Source organism: Etheostoma spectabile, chromosome 13 (genome assembly GCF_008692095.1).
Source record: "Etheostoma spectabile isolate EspeVRDwgs_2016 chromosome 13, UIUC_Espe_1.0, whole genome shotgun sequence".
Taxonomy (NCBI): Eukaryota; Metazoa; Chordata; class Actinopteri; order Perciformes; family Percidae; genus Etheostoma; species Etheostoma spectabile.
In genome coordinates this window covers 5,537,257-5,550,162 of record NC_045745.1, presented here as the reverse complement: position 1 = coordinate 5,550,162, position 12,906 = coordinate 5,537,257, and the positions used below count along the sequence as shown (strand labels likewise).

Genomic DNA, 12,906 nt, shown 5'->3' with positions numbered 1-12,906 from the left:
ATCTGATCCTCAATATGGATACTTGGGCAGATTCAGCTTATTCTGCCCAGGGTTTATAGACTAAAATTAGATGGAGATGGGGGGGGGGGTCTATAAACTGGCCACATGAGTGTACAGTAGATGGTTGTCAGCAAAATGTAGGAGAATCATTAGGAAAATAAAAATAAATGGATGATAATTATACACAACTTAACAGCCATTTTCAAATCCAGGTGTAAGGCGGTTCATTCTTCATGAATTCATTTACACTTAATATTAGATTTGGATTCTTGAGGGTTTGATTACATTTGCCAGTGACATCAAAATAGTAGAATATCTATTTCACAATTTTTAGATAGCTACAGCTAACTAGCTAGGTAACTAGCTAACAGACAGACATAGATAGATAGATCGATAGATCGATAGATAGATCGATAGATAGATAGATAGAGATAGATAGATAGATAAATAGATAGATAAATAGATAGATAGATAGATAGATAGATAGATAGATAGATAGATAGATACATAGATAACAGCAAAGTTTTCCAAGGTTGGAAGGAAGGGATTGCTCAGTAACAGTTTTACTTGCAAATTTATTGAAAAATGAAACATTTCAATTCAGAAAATATACTGTAAGCATGTACTTTCAAGTATACTGCAGTGCTCCTGAATGGGAGGTAATATGGTACTAACTCTGTAACAGATAGGTAAACAAGGTCAGATTTTTCTTTTAAGTTGGCCAAAGCTTTTCTATTAAGATGACCTGACTCGACTTCATCTGTAGAAAATACAATTTGAGCCCGCATGGGCGAACAGACGAGCATTTCAAATACATTTCATGGTCTCACAGTGTGAATTAACAAGTTTTCTCTGCATCTGACATCAGCGTGAGGCTGTGAAGGGACGGAAATTAATATTTTGTCGACACCAGTAGTTTTTAACTTAACTTTAAATATTTACAGAATAAATTAATGTCCAGCGTTACTTTATGCCCTCAGTGCTCATTTCCATTGTGGGCACGGATGCAGGACCCTGCTGTGGTGAGGGGGTTCCTGGAAACACACACACACACACACACACACACACACACACACACACACACACACACACACACACACACACACACACACACACACACACACACACACACACACACAAAAATGTTAAAAAAAAATGACTTACTTACTTCTGTACTTTAATTATTGATGTTTAATGAGAATGATATTAGGTGACTATGTTAGGAGAGAACTAGCTCATATCTGCTAAGGTGATGCCAACAGAGTGGCAGCTGCCTCACACACTAATCACCAACCCAACAGAATGGAGAGAATTTGAACTCAGATCATAACTTGGCCCATCTCTGCCTGCGAGATGCCAGAAAAACTACAATGCCAGTGTGTTACTGGGGCATGTATGCAAATAAGGAGAGGTGCTATTTTGTAGTCATTGAGTTGAATAGTGAGAGTTCTGTTGTTCAGGAAGGGGCTCTCCAGCCTCTGGGACACTGACATTAACTAAGCAAACACAATGGTTAAGTCTGTCAGTGTGTCATCCACACAAAACTCCTGCTCTCAGAATTCTCAGAATTCTCAGAATTTGTTATTTTTAACGTGCAACAACAGCTGGAAAGAGCTAAAGAATGTGCAGAGAGATGCTCTGTTTGTTCTACTGTATCATCATTTATAAAGAATAAAAGGACAGTAGCTAGCCACTTACAGTACCTTCGACCAATTGCGCAGCCACCTTCCTGTCTTCAGCGATGTAGAGCGAGGTAATGAAGAAAAACAGTCCTCCCAGGATCCCAACAAATGGGCAGATCAAAAGGCTGTACTTCAGACTGCGGAAGCTCCATTCAGGTGTTGCAGATTTAGATCTGCTTATAGCATCAGAGACCTACTGGCACAGGTGTGAAGACAGCTCAATGACACACAGTAAAAGTGGTTTACTCAAGCTCGCAGGAAGTACACGTTGTGTGAAAATTATTATAGGCATTTCTCACCGCTCCTACTAAGTAAGGACTCCCAGCATCACCCAGGAGATGAAGGACTGAAATCTGGAGAGCCTCAGCTGTGGACCTTCTGGTTGGCACAACAACATACTGAAGGAAAACATAAAATAAGCAACCTGTTAGCTTCAAGTTTTATTTGATTCACACACACAACACACACACAACACAAACACACACACACACACCCACACACACACACCACACACACACACACACACCACACACACACACACACACACACACACCCACACACACCACACACACACACACCACACACACACACCACACACACACACACACACACCCACACACCACACACACCACCCACACCACGAACACCCACCATTCAAACTCACCAGCAGTATATCAGCCAAGACAGCCCAGTTCAGTGATATCAATAATTCACCAAAGAAAATGAAAACCTGAAATGAGACATTTAAGACACAACTCATCAATAAATGAATTCATTATTCAATAATCACTTTAGGATTCACCTGCTGTTTGGTGCAACAGTCAGAGACTTCCCCTCAGTTAATGGATCACCAAAGTTTTTTTTATTTTGAGGGGGGCATGAGTGTGTGTATTAAATTCCATGGTAATCACCCAATAGTTGTCAAGACATTTCTCTAAAAACTAAAAATGTAAACCTCTTAACCCTCATGTTGTCCTTGGGTTAAACTGACCCATTTTCCTATATCAATGTTCTTTTTAACTCCCCAAAATAACATGATTGATTCCACACAACGCACTTTGGCAAGTACAAATCTCTACTATCATTAATTTTGGGGCGTCTTATTCCATTTTACAGCACTTGGAGAGAAAAAATTGAAGTGGTTTTGAAATAGTATTGAGTAAAAGTTGACATATTCCAGTCTGTGATTATACATGAACATCCGTTCTTTTAATTTTAGTCTAAATAATTCCTAATTTCTGCTTTTCTAACTCAAACATTAGGTATAATTTCCTATAAATGAGGTTTATGTACCATAAATTCCAAAAATAACTGTAAAACTACAGTTAATAAATTAGTGTTACATAGTGTTAAATGTCAAAAAAGTGACAAACATTGAAAAAAGTGTTAAAAAAAAGGGACAAAAACCTAAGAAAAAGTTAAAAACATCTATAAAAAGCGTCAACAAAAGGGTTAACTTTCAATTTTGACAGGAGGACAACACGAGGGTTAATGGCACTAGAGCTGAAGTAAGGGGACTTAATCAAAGTCACTAGGAGGATGGACAACATTGCATGGCAATCCTTCCAAAAATTGTTGAAATATTTGAGTCTGGAGTAGAGTAAAGGACTTCCATACGTACAAATGTATCATTCAGCTAGTGGACAGGAGTGAAGACACACATTTGTCTCTTACGTAAGTGGCGGGGATGCTTGCTGACGCCACAAAGATGGTGATGAAGAGGCAGGGAGCGGATCCCATCAGGCCCACTGCGCAGATGAGTGGGTCGGCATTTGGGACCTTGTCCCTAAACCTTCTGGATAATCCACTGCCGAGACACGCTCCCACAATGCCCGTCACCACCGTTACAGCACCGAAGATATAACTGTACAGGGAGCAGAGGCACACAACTTTGTTAAAACCGTTTCCATTTTGAAGGCCGTGATGTGAATGACGGGGGATGCTGCACCTGTCTATGGGGTTGCAGGGCTCCTGGACGCACGGCTCTCGGATCCCCTGGCTGACCTGAGCTCTGGACAGAAACGTAGGCATCCAGAAAGCCAGGGCTCCGGTGAGGAAGGCCGTGGCCGTCACTCCCAGTGACGACCACACATAACTTTTACTGGAGTCAAAGTAACAAACAAAAGGAGATTAAAAAATCATATCTCTGTAAACTTTGGTTTACATGCAAGGTTTAATTAGAGCCTGACCAGTAAATCTACATGTTTGATGTTTATGTAAAAAAAAAAAATTGATGATATATCATAATCTGATTTTTTAATACTCTAAATCAATATCTGTAATCGGCCCAACAATCCAGTATTAGCCAGATGTTAGTTTTCATGTCCTACTTTTTCAGAAGATATTTGACATCCTCCTTGTAAGAGCTCTGGCCTGCAACCCCCTTTCCGTGGGTTTCTGCAGCACCTCTGGGTGGGTTAGGGCAAAAGAAGACCAGCAAGAAGAGTCCCACTACACCCAAGATGGGAGTGATCTGATAACACAGAAACAAACTGTAATATATTTCACTCTGTATCTACCGTAAATCAGTGCTCAGCTGATATGACTGGTGATGGAACTGTCCTCACCGTGAGAGCCCAGCGCCAGTCTCCAGTCAGAGTAGCAACCCCTGCCCCTGTTATGTATCCAAGACCACTGAAAACACAGAATGGTAAAATCAACTATGTATTTATGATGACTTAAGATTAGCACTAGGGTACAACTGTCCTGTGGTGTTTAGAGAGAAAAAAAATCTCGTTACATGTTGATTTTACTTTGTTGGCCGAGTGAGACATCCTTTTGTTGTCATGCTTTATGTCTGAAAATGTAACTACTAAAACTGAAAATCTCTTGTATTTTTTCTGGGTTATAATAACCATCTTCATGCACCCAGGGAGACATACCTTCCCAGACACTCAAGGCTAAACTCCTCCCCTTTCACTATGTCAGGTAGTTCCTAATTACCTTCAAGATAGTGCAGTGGTTTGGGGCATGGTAACCATGGAGAAAGGAGGGGGGTTTCAATGTATAAAGTGAAGACTGCGGAGTTTACTCCCCAGTGAATCTCTGTACTCATGGGAGTTTATGTGATTGGCTCCGTGCGCAAGTAAAACTTTGTTAAAGCGACTCTGGACGGCGAAGAATCACTGGAGTCGAAGGTCCTTCGAGACGGAGGTCCTTCGAGTCGGATCCCAACATCCCTTCCTCTTCCCGGGTTTGGAACCCGAAAACCATGCACGGGGGGAGTCAAGAAATCTTGTTGAAAAGACCTCCAACTGAATTGTTGATCAACAGAGGCCGAGATTCTGCTGGTGTAGAGGAAGGGTGACGGGATCTTATAGTGGAGAGACAAGATCACTGGACTATAGTTGAGAAGAAAGTGACTCCAGTGATTCTTTGTCGTCTTTTGGTAAGAATGTTTCTAACACTTTGTTGCATAGTAAAGCATTTCAAAGGCCATGTTGTCCTTTCAAGTTTATGTGCTGCCTTGAACCTGGAAGCTCCAAAATCTGAGACGTCAACAGGACTAAAGCCGCAAAATTCTCATAATCCTTTTCACAATAACATTGTTTACTGTATTGTTAATCTTTCTCGTTAGATTTCCCCGCACCGTTGTTTGTAAATGAAATGCTGTTCTGTTGACCCTCACATCTCAACTGCTGGAGTTTCCTGCCAGCAGTGAATGCACCATTCATGTTGTATCCCAACAGTCCATGCTTTCTATTGCATTCCTGCACAACAAAACTTAAACTAATGGATTCAAATATGCAACAACAAACAGAAAAATGAAAACAGACAGTTGTGGACTTGAGATTGTGTTGGTTTCTGACCTTCCAACGGGGATAAAGAGGTAGAAGACACAGATCATGGCGCTCCGTTGATTCCCAACAAAGAGGTCACCGATGATTGTGGGAGCGATGGTGGAGTAGCTGGCCTCACCTATCCCGACCATGGCTCGCAACAGCATCAGAAGCCAGAAGTACTAAAGAAATCAAGACAGCAGCATTCTGTAGAAGCAGTTCAAACCAAAAAGATCCTCTTACTGTTTAACATACACCAGTCTTATTTCTCTTATTGTTTTTCTCTATATTACTTAATGTTTAGATCCATGCTGTACATTAAACCAACAAGAATTACTGTGTTGACTTGTGTAATATTTGCACATGAGATTTGCACATTTGCCATGTCATTAGACATTGATGACTTACACAGAAACATTTATTGAAGCTGGATCGAGGAGACTAGGGATCAGCAGTACATGTCAACCACAGTGTCGTGCCTGCCAGTGTTATGCCATCCACCTCTGAAGGTTACTTCCTGTAATTTAACCCTGGTCCCTAATCAGGAAACCATGATTACTCTAAGTTAACCTACGTCATGTTGCATGTTCCTCGGATCACATGCAGGACATTCTATGTGGAGATAGTCTGTCCAGGACAAAGTACAGCATATCTCCTACGACCTGGGTGTCCAGGAGGACGAGGAGTCAGCACAGCTGTTATCACCAGCGCCAACTTGTCCTCCCACAAGTTAGTAAGAAGGAAAGTTCTTTCACATTTATAGCCTGAGGGATAAGTTCCCCGACTATCAACTTCCCATCTAATACTCCATGCACTGACATTCAGGGACATCTGTTTAAGCGCATGATGTGTAGAGGAAGAACAACTCGCTACTGGCAGCAGGAAGTGACACCTTGTTCCTTTTGCTTCTCTTCTTGTTTCTTGCAGTGTATGTGGACACATCTATTTCTCACTTACCGACTCAGTGACAAAAGAGCTGCCGAGTGCAGTCACAAGCCACACACCCAAACCACCAATCATGATGTATTTCCGGTTGTAGCGGTCCCCCAGGTAGCCAAAGAGAGGGGCCAAAAGCAAGAAACTGCAGATGAAAACTGTCAAGAGAATTAATAAGAATGAATAATTCTGAATAATGTATAGTGCATTAACTCAGTCATTTCCAATTAATGAAGGAATCCCACACTTGTGAAACTTTTCAAAATAAATGTGTGCGTGTGTATCTGCCTTGCAATAACCCACAGTGCTCTGCAATTCACTTGCAGCACATGTTGCATAACTGCATCTTAAGTAAGGATGGTAAAATGGGGACCTTCCAAAAATGTGTATATGTGTATGAGTGTTTTCGGCATCATCATACCTGTCTGAATAAGTGCAGCTGTGCTGTCACTTATAGAGAAAAACTTCTGAATGTTGGGAAGGACACCTATATGACAATAAAAACAATTAATGTGTAAGCGTACAAATTTAGACGCAATATATAGTGTTTGTGTAAAGGCACGACATTGTCACCTGACCTGCTATTGTGTACCGTTCGGTGTAGTTGAGCAAGTTGACGTAGCAAAGCACAGCTACGGCTACATAGGCGCGTCTAGGTGAGATGGCTGGTTTCTCCTTTTCCTCTGCCTTTGGTGTGAGTGATGAAAGGCTGTTCACAAAAGAGCCATAATGTATACTCGAGCCAGAGCCCAGACTCTTCCTGGGGACCGGTCTGTCCTTTGGCTCCATAGTGAGCAGCTCTTTTCCCCCTGGAAATAGAAAATAAGTTACCTAGATTTAGAGAAATCATTTACCCTCTGCATTCTCTCCAAAGACGATAATGTAGTGTGTGTGCACAGCGGTTCGGAAACGAGTCTTATTAGACCACTCAATAAAGCTCAGTGACAGGACGGAATTATGCTTTTTTTTTAGAGTGGGGGACATTAACTTTTTAAAGTGGATACAAATGACAGCTCCTCTTTATAATAACCTGTGATAACATCACAGTACAATAAGTGACCGACTCTATTCCACTGTTCATTCGTCTACCTGGGACACGGTGAGATGTGTAACACATTTCCCCACAAGCAATCTAGTTAGGGGGGAAGCAGTTCATGTGGTTTGTGGAAACACTTTAGAAATAGTCCTTAAGACATATACGGTAATTACACAACTATGTAAGAACAAAGCTTTGCAATTGTGTCAAAATGTCAGAGAAAGGAGAAGAAGAAGTTCTTACCACACCATAGAACAGTAGATAATACATGTATGGGATTAATTAGACTTCAGAGCTCATTATACATATAAAGACTAAGAGTGTACAGTGTAAAATTCTGACACATATCATCAAGTTAAAGACTACTTCATAAACATATGCATAGGTTAGATCAAAAAGCAGCAAGACGAGAAATGTAAAAGACAAAAAATTGTAAATAAAAGCATTTTAGCGGCTATATTCAAATGTGGTGTGAAAAGCCCTGATGCACTCAGAATTGCAGATAGCGCAATGTCAACAATGACACTATTGTGCATAAAATATTTTCTCTAAACAACATAGTGGAATACAATCGCACCAATACCAAAAATAGACTTGCCTACTTGTTGAAGAAGTCTCGTTTGTGTTATTTTTCTCAGTTCATTCCATGCTTGCAGTTGTTAGAGGAAGGTGTAGCTCCCAGTGTGCCTCTGAGTCGTGAAGAAGCTAACTCAGGCCTCAGCTCTAACATGCCTTGAGAGATATTAAGTTAGTGAAGGGACCAGCCCACTCTGGGTTGGTCCTATGCTTTCACACAGATCTGCACTGTGATGTAATGCTGATAACAAGCCACACATGCTCATCTTATATATTTTTGCTTTTTAAATTCTTTTTTATAAAAAGCAGAAAATGGTCATGTTAAATAGCATTATGTGCTCCAGGCCTGATGAGTTTAACAGCTTTATACACACAGCTCACACAACAGAAGGACAAAAGGGCGAAGATAGTGCATGTGGGTGTCAGCGATAGACGAATATGCTATGGCTTTTTTTTTTAGCAATGGTTCTGTGGTTGAAGCAGGAAATGTTTATATATTTGGATTTCTAATATGTCAGACCAAATTTGTCTTATTGGGGAACGAATAACTAAAACTAGGCCTACTATCAACTTTTAAAATGGTTGTCATCATGGACTAAGAAGTGTGTGCCAAAATACACAATTTGAATTTTCTAATAACATGGAGGATGGGACATTTTAATTAGAGCGTCCCATTAGAGAACCACGAAAACTTCTACCTTTGTGTTTTTCATTTAGTCTCAGCAAAACTTTGTTAGAAAGCCACTCAGCTGTTTAACTGGTGACACTGCCCTGGTCATTTATGTTCAGTTTCATATTGCATTCCTATGTATAACAATAATGTAGCCGTGTTAAAATGCTGAATAGCCTTCACTTCAGCAGTCAAGTCAGGTTGTGACTGTCAAAAATGGATCCTTTGTCCCTTCCATGGAAAATTATTTGTTTTCATTTAGAATGTCCAGTACAGATATGAAGGGATTTTAATCTGTGATGTGAAAGATTCATGTCTACACAAACTTCATCAGTGATCATTCCTTAAATTTCATCCTCATAAACTTCCACCAAAACAAAGTTCCTCTTCCACTATTCACATGAATTCAAGATTCATTTTTGAACAACTGAGCCAGATGTGTTATACTGAACTTAACTTATGCCAAATGGTCCTTTACCATTTTCAGCTTGCCATAGTTATCTTCAGAACAGCTGGTTACTGTCAGATAGTGGAGCTTCAAATCTTTAACATCACATTGGGAAATAAATGCCTGTTTTCTCAAGAACTGACCTAGAGAATTACTAAGGTATTATTATTATTAGTATTTAAGGAATGTAGTAAATGTAATGGGAAGTACAACCAAACTTTTTTGTTGAGGGCTGTTAGGCTGACAGCTGTCGCCACCTAGTGTCTATTTACATTACACTGGGGATCATTTACAAAAAAAGATGCAGAGTTGTGTGATTGTGTATGATTTCAGACCTTCAGAGTGAGTCTCATCCAGTGAGATAAGGGATTTAATGGAGAAATTATGTATAAGTGCATCACAGCGAATAAAGCAAATTCTATAGCTACACATTATGTGGGGCCTATCCTTTGTCCAAGACAGGCCCTACACTAGTTCTCCACACAAATCTAATTCATATTAGAACCATTTACCCCAAACAATATACATGACTCTGCATGTACGCTACACAACATCATCAATTGTCAAAACTTGTTAATTATTTTCATGTTCTGGGCCTACTGCAAAAGGATCCACTGTTATCTCAAAGAGTTCCAATGTGTGATGGATCTTTATCTAATCTGGCAAGACACGTGGATCTCATTCAGTTTTTTCATTTAAACACACACAAAAAACTACATTTTTTACCCCAAGAAATGCCATGACACTATTTATGAACATGGTGGCTGAAATCAAGAAATCTGATTGGTTCATAGCCATGGTATAATAACCAACGGAGTTGACGTCCAACTGCTGTGCACATGCGCATCACGTCTGAGAACAGAAACTAGATGAACTGACAGGCTACAGCGGGTGCCACAGAGGGGCGCTGTTCATCTGCACACACACGGTCATATAAATCAGCAACGTCTCCCTTCAAATGTATGCTTTATTCACAATATTTTCACTGCTTTACCTTGCCGTTACGACGGGAACTGAAGCCGTTATCTAGCTTAACGTTACTGTCGTCAAAGCCACCAGACTCCATTGACAAAAACAATAATTTTACCTCCAGAAAACGGAGATGCTGTTCTACTAGCACTGCCTCGATTGGTTAGTTGCTGGTTTATTGCTGCCTCGGTCGGTTGGTTAGTTAGTTAGCTAGTTCGTTAGTTAGTGTTACTATTTGCCATTCTTTAAAGTTAGCCCTATGCATTAGCCTAAGCAAAATACATAGTCAGTGCTATAATAGCTGCTAATACAGGCTAAGCTAACGTTACCTGCTCTGCGTTCCATAGCAACCACCTCCTATAGTGCCGCCAGCCAGCCCAGGAGGGCCTAATGACTTGTTAACATTATTATTTAATAATACAAATCTATTTAAATTGGAATGTGACTATAACTGTTATATTGTCATAACATTACTTTTTACCAAAGCCTAACTAAATTATTAACGGTACAGGTTGTAAAACTAAAATGCACACCATTAACGAAGCTAATGAAGCTAACCCTATTTGTGTCTTTGCCAGTGATTTGAACTTCTTATGCTCTCTCACCATTCTTGGATCTTCATCAGCATGCCAGCCAACGCAGGAGGGTGAGGACACACTGCTGGCAATGTCCAACAGTATACATGAACACCTTGAACAACCTCATAGTCTTGTGATTGTGTTAGTTGATTTTAGCAGTGTGTTTGACATCTTCCAACCATCTACTGGTGGGCCAGCTGATCTCAGGGTTGGTCCAAGGCTCATTCTATGGATCCTGGGTCATGGACCTCCCCTATGTCTATAAATACAGGGCCCCTGAAATGATGTGGTTTGTCTCCCTATTGCATAAATGTCGAGCATCAGTCTCCACTCACATCTTTTCTAAGTATGCATATGATACAGCCTTGGTGGGGCTCCTTAAGCCTGACAGCTCATCATTGGGTGGTTTTAAGAGAAAGGAAGGAACAAAATTAAATGGTGTTTTGACAATTTCATGGAGGCCAATATGTGACTAAAACAAGGGAAATGGCCATAGACGTCTTTAAGGAGAAATCTCACCAAGGTTAACAATGGCAATAATCATTCACAGGGAAACATATTGACTTTACAAGTTAGACGGTCTTTATTTTATTTTACTTTATTGTTTTATTTGTGAGGGACATGATTGTTGCAACAAATCTAAGAGATGATTGAATTCGAAGAACTGTCCAGAAGATGGCAGTAATACATCGATCGGGATGCCGACTGCTGTAAAATCATAACGACGAAGAAGAACAACCAGCAGCCGGCCGTAGCAGGAGAAGGCGACGAAGAAGAATGACGAGAATGCTAAACGGAAAATAGAGGGGACGGAGTACAGTTTGGTGAACGAGAAATTAAGGCTGTTACCTAAAAATATTACAATTGAACATAGCGGCATTGCATTTGCTAAACTATGACAGAGCCTCAGTCAGTGCTGTTACTCAGGAGACAGCTTGCAGGTAATTAAAATTGGTGTTAACTGGTGCTGGCTGGCTAACGTTAGCTAACGATTGCACTTGAGCGAACGCTGCCGTTAGCTGTGTTTCAAACTGTTATTTCTCACTAAAACGTTACTGTCCCTGCGTTAAGGTTATAGCAGTTAATGTCGAGACACATTTCTCTCGAGAATTAAACGCCTTGACAATCAAACGCCTTCAGTGTTTTGGGAGACCAGCTCATTTAGATGTTTTTCGACGCTCCTTTCTAATTTCAGTTGAAAGCCGCTGTCAGAAGTCCCAACGACTTTCTACACTGGGCTGCTAAAAGCAGTTAGCCTAGCGTTAGCCTCGACTGAGTCGATGTGTCTGTTTACATCTATTTTAATCGGCATAACAAGTGGCGTTTTCCATTTATTAGACATGGCGTTTGTTAGTTATGTGACCAACGTGGTGTATGTTATTTATGCACATATTTAAGTAACGTTTCACCAGCTAGTTGACCCAGATTCTCTTGCTAACCACATTGAATAATTAACGTATTTAGCCAGCTCTATGCTACAGTTAGCTAGCTAGTGGCTGTCACCGTTGATCCTCAACACTGAAGCTAACAAACTAAACGGTATTCGCTATTTTAGCAGAGTCAGCTCCGATTTAAATTTAGCAACCCTAATTTTAGCATCACTCCGAAAGCAGTGAGTCCTGAGACGTTTGAGTTCGTAACGTTTGCACCAATGTTAGCTAGCTACATTTCAGGTTTCGGTTAAGATTGCATTTATCACAAGAAACCTTTCAGGGACATAATGTGCTCCTTTGTAGTTTTCAAGCTATTCTGTTTATAGGGATTTGTAATTGAGATTTTTGAGTGAGATTTGATTGAAAGGAGGTAACGTTAATGGCATACGTTTAAGTAATCAAGCGATAACCTCAACGTGTCAGACTTCACTTGTAACACAGAGGCAGCTATTTTAAAACGTGACTGTATGTTTTTAACTCCTGTCTTACTTTAGGTTGTGTCCCAGCTGCCTTTGAACATGCTGTGGTCAGGCTCCTACATAAGAAGCCTAATCTTGACCCTACAGTGCTGTCCAATTTTAAACCAGTCTCTTATCTTCTTTTTCTTTCAAAGGTTTTAGAAAAAAATGTTTTTATACAGTTACAAGTCTTTTTACAACTGAACTCTGTTTTTGAAAAATTCAAATCTGGTTTTCGATCACGTCACAGCACTGAGTCCGCACTGTTGAGGGTACATAATGACAATGCCTTGTCCGTAGATGCCGGCAATCCTACTGTTTTAGTCCTTTTGGACCTCACA

General features: G+C 40.4%; 2 protein-coding genes across 4 annotated transcripts in view; one reads left to right on the top strand and one right to left on the bottom strand.

Moving 5' to 3' along the window:
* Positions 1-555: 555 nt before the first annotated feature.
* spns3 (SPNS lysolipid transporter 3, sphingosine-1-phosphate (putative)) lies at positions 556-10,821 on the bottom strand. 3 transcript variants are annotated; one of them, XM_032534502.1, is made up of 14 exons: positions 10,702-10,821; positions 8,032-8,165; positions 6,976-7,206; positions 6,819-6,884; positions 6,419-6,555; positions 5,492-5,643; positions 4,250-4,316; positions 4,013-4,155; positions 3,631-3,783; positions 3,357-3,546; positions 2,347-2,412; positions 1,982-2,080; positions 1,703-1,875; positions 556-1,033 (listed from the first exon to the last, which is right to left on the bottom strand). In XM_032534502.1, the coding sequence occupies exons 3-14, from the start codon at positions 7,184-7,186 to the stop codon at positions 964-966; spliced, it is 1,527 nt and encodes a 508-aa protein (XP_032390393.1). In that variant the 5' UTR covers positions 7,187-7,206; positions 8,032-8,165; positions 10,702-10,821; the 3' UTR covers positions 556-963. The 3 variants fall into 3 exon arrangements, with proteins under 3 accessions (XP_032390393.1, XP_032390390.1, XP_032390391.1); XM_032534499.1 differs by lacking the exon at positions 10,702-10,821 and having other exon boundaries at positions 556-1,034; positions 1,704-1,875; positions 8,032-8,184; XM_032534500.1 differs by lacking the exon at positions 10,702-10,821 and having other exon boundaries at positions 556-1,034; positions 1,704-1,875; positions 8,036-8,165.
* A 540-nt stretch (positions 10,822-11,361) lies between these two features.
* The window catches only part of ube2g1a (ubiquitin-conjugating enzyme E2G 1a (UBC7 homolog, yeast)), a 9,235-nt gene continuing 7,690 nt past the window's right edge, over positions 11,362-12,906 (top strand). Inside the window, exon 1 of the mRNA XM_032534504.1 lies at positions 11,362-11,615. Coding sequence (XP_032390395.1) covers positions 11,570-11,615 — 46 coding nt within the window. The 5' untranslated portion in view covers positions 11,362-11,569. The remainder of the gene's footprint in view (positions 11,616-12,906) is intronic.

What these genes read in the sequence shown, in the direction of transcription:
- spns3 (XM_032534502.1), bottom strand. Translation starts at nt 7,186, where the DNA reads ATGGAGCCAAAGGACAGACCGGTCCCCAGGAAGAGTCTGGGCTCTGGC. An exon ending in GCTCTTTTGTCACTGAGTCG is followed by an intron (nt 5,644 to 6,418) that starts GTAAGTGAGAAA and finishes TGATTTCTTTAG; the next exon opens with TACTTCTGGCTTCTGATGCT. An exon ending in GCTGCGCAATTGGTCGAAGG is followed by an intron (nt 1,034 to 1,702) that starts TACTGTAAGTGG and finishes TGTGTTTCCAGG; the next exon opens with AACCCCCTCACCACAGCAGG.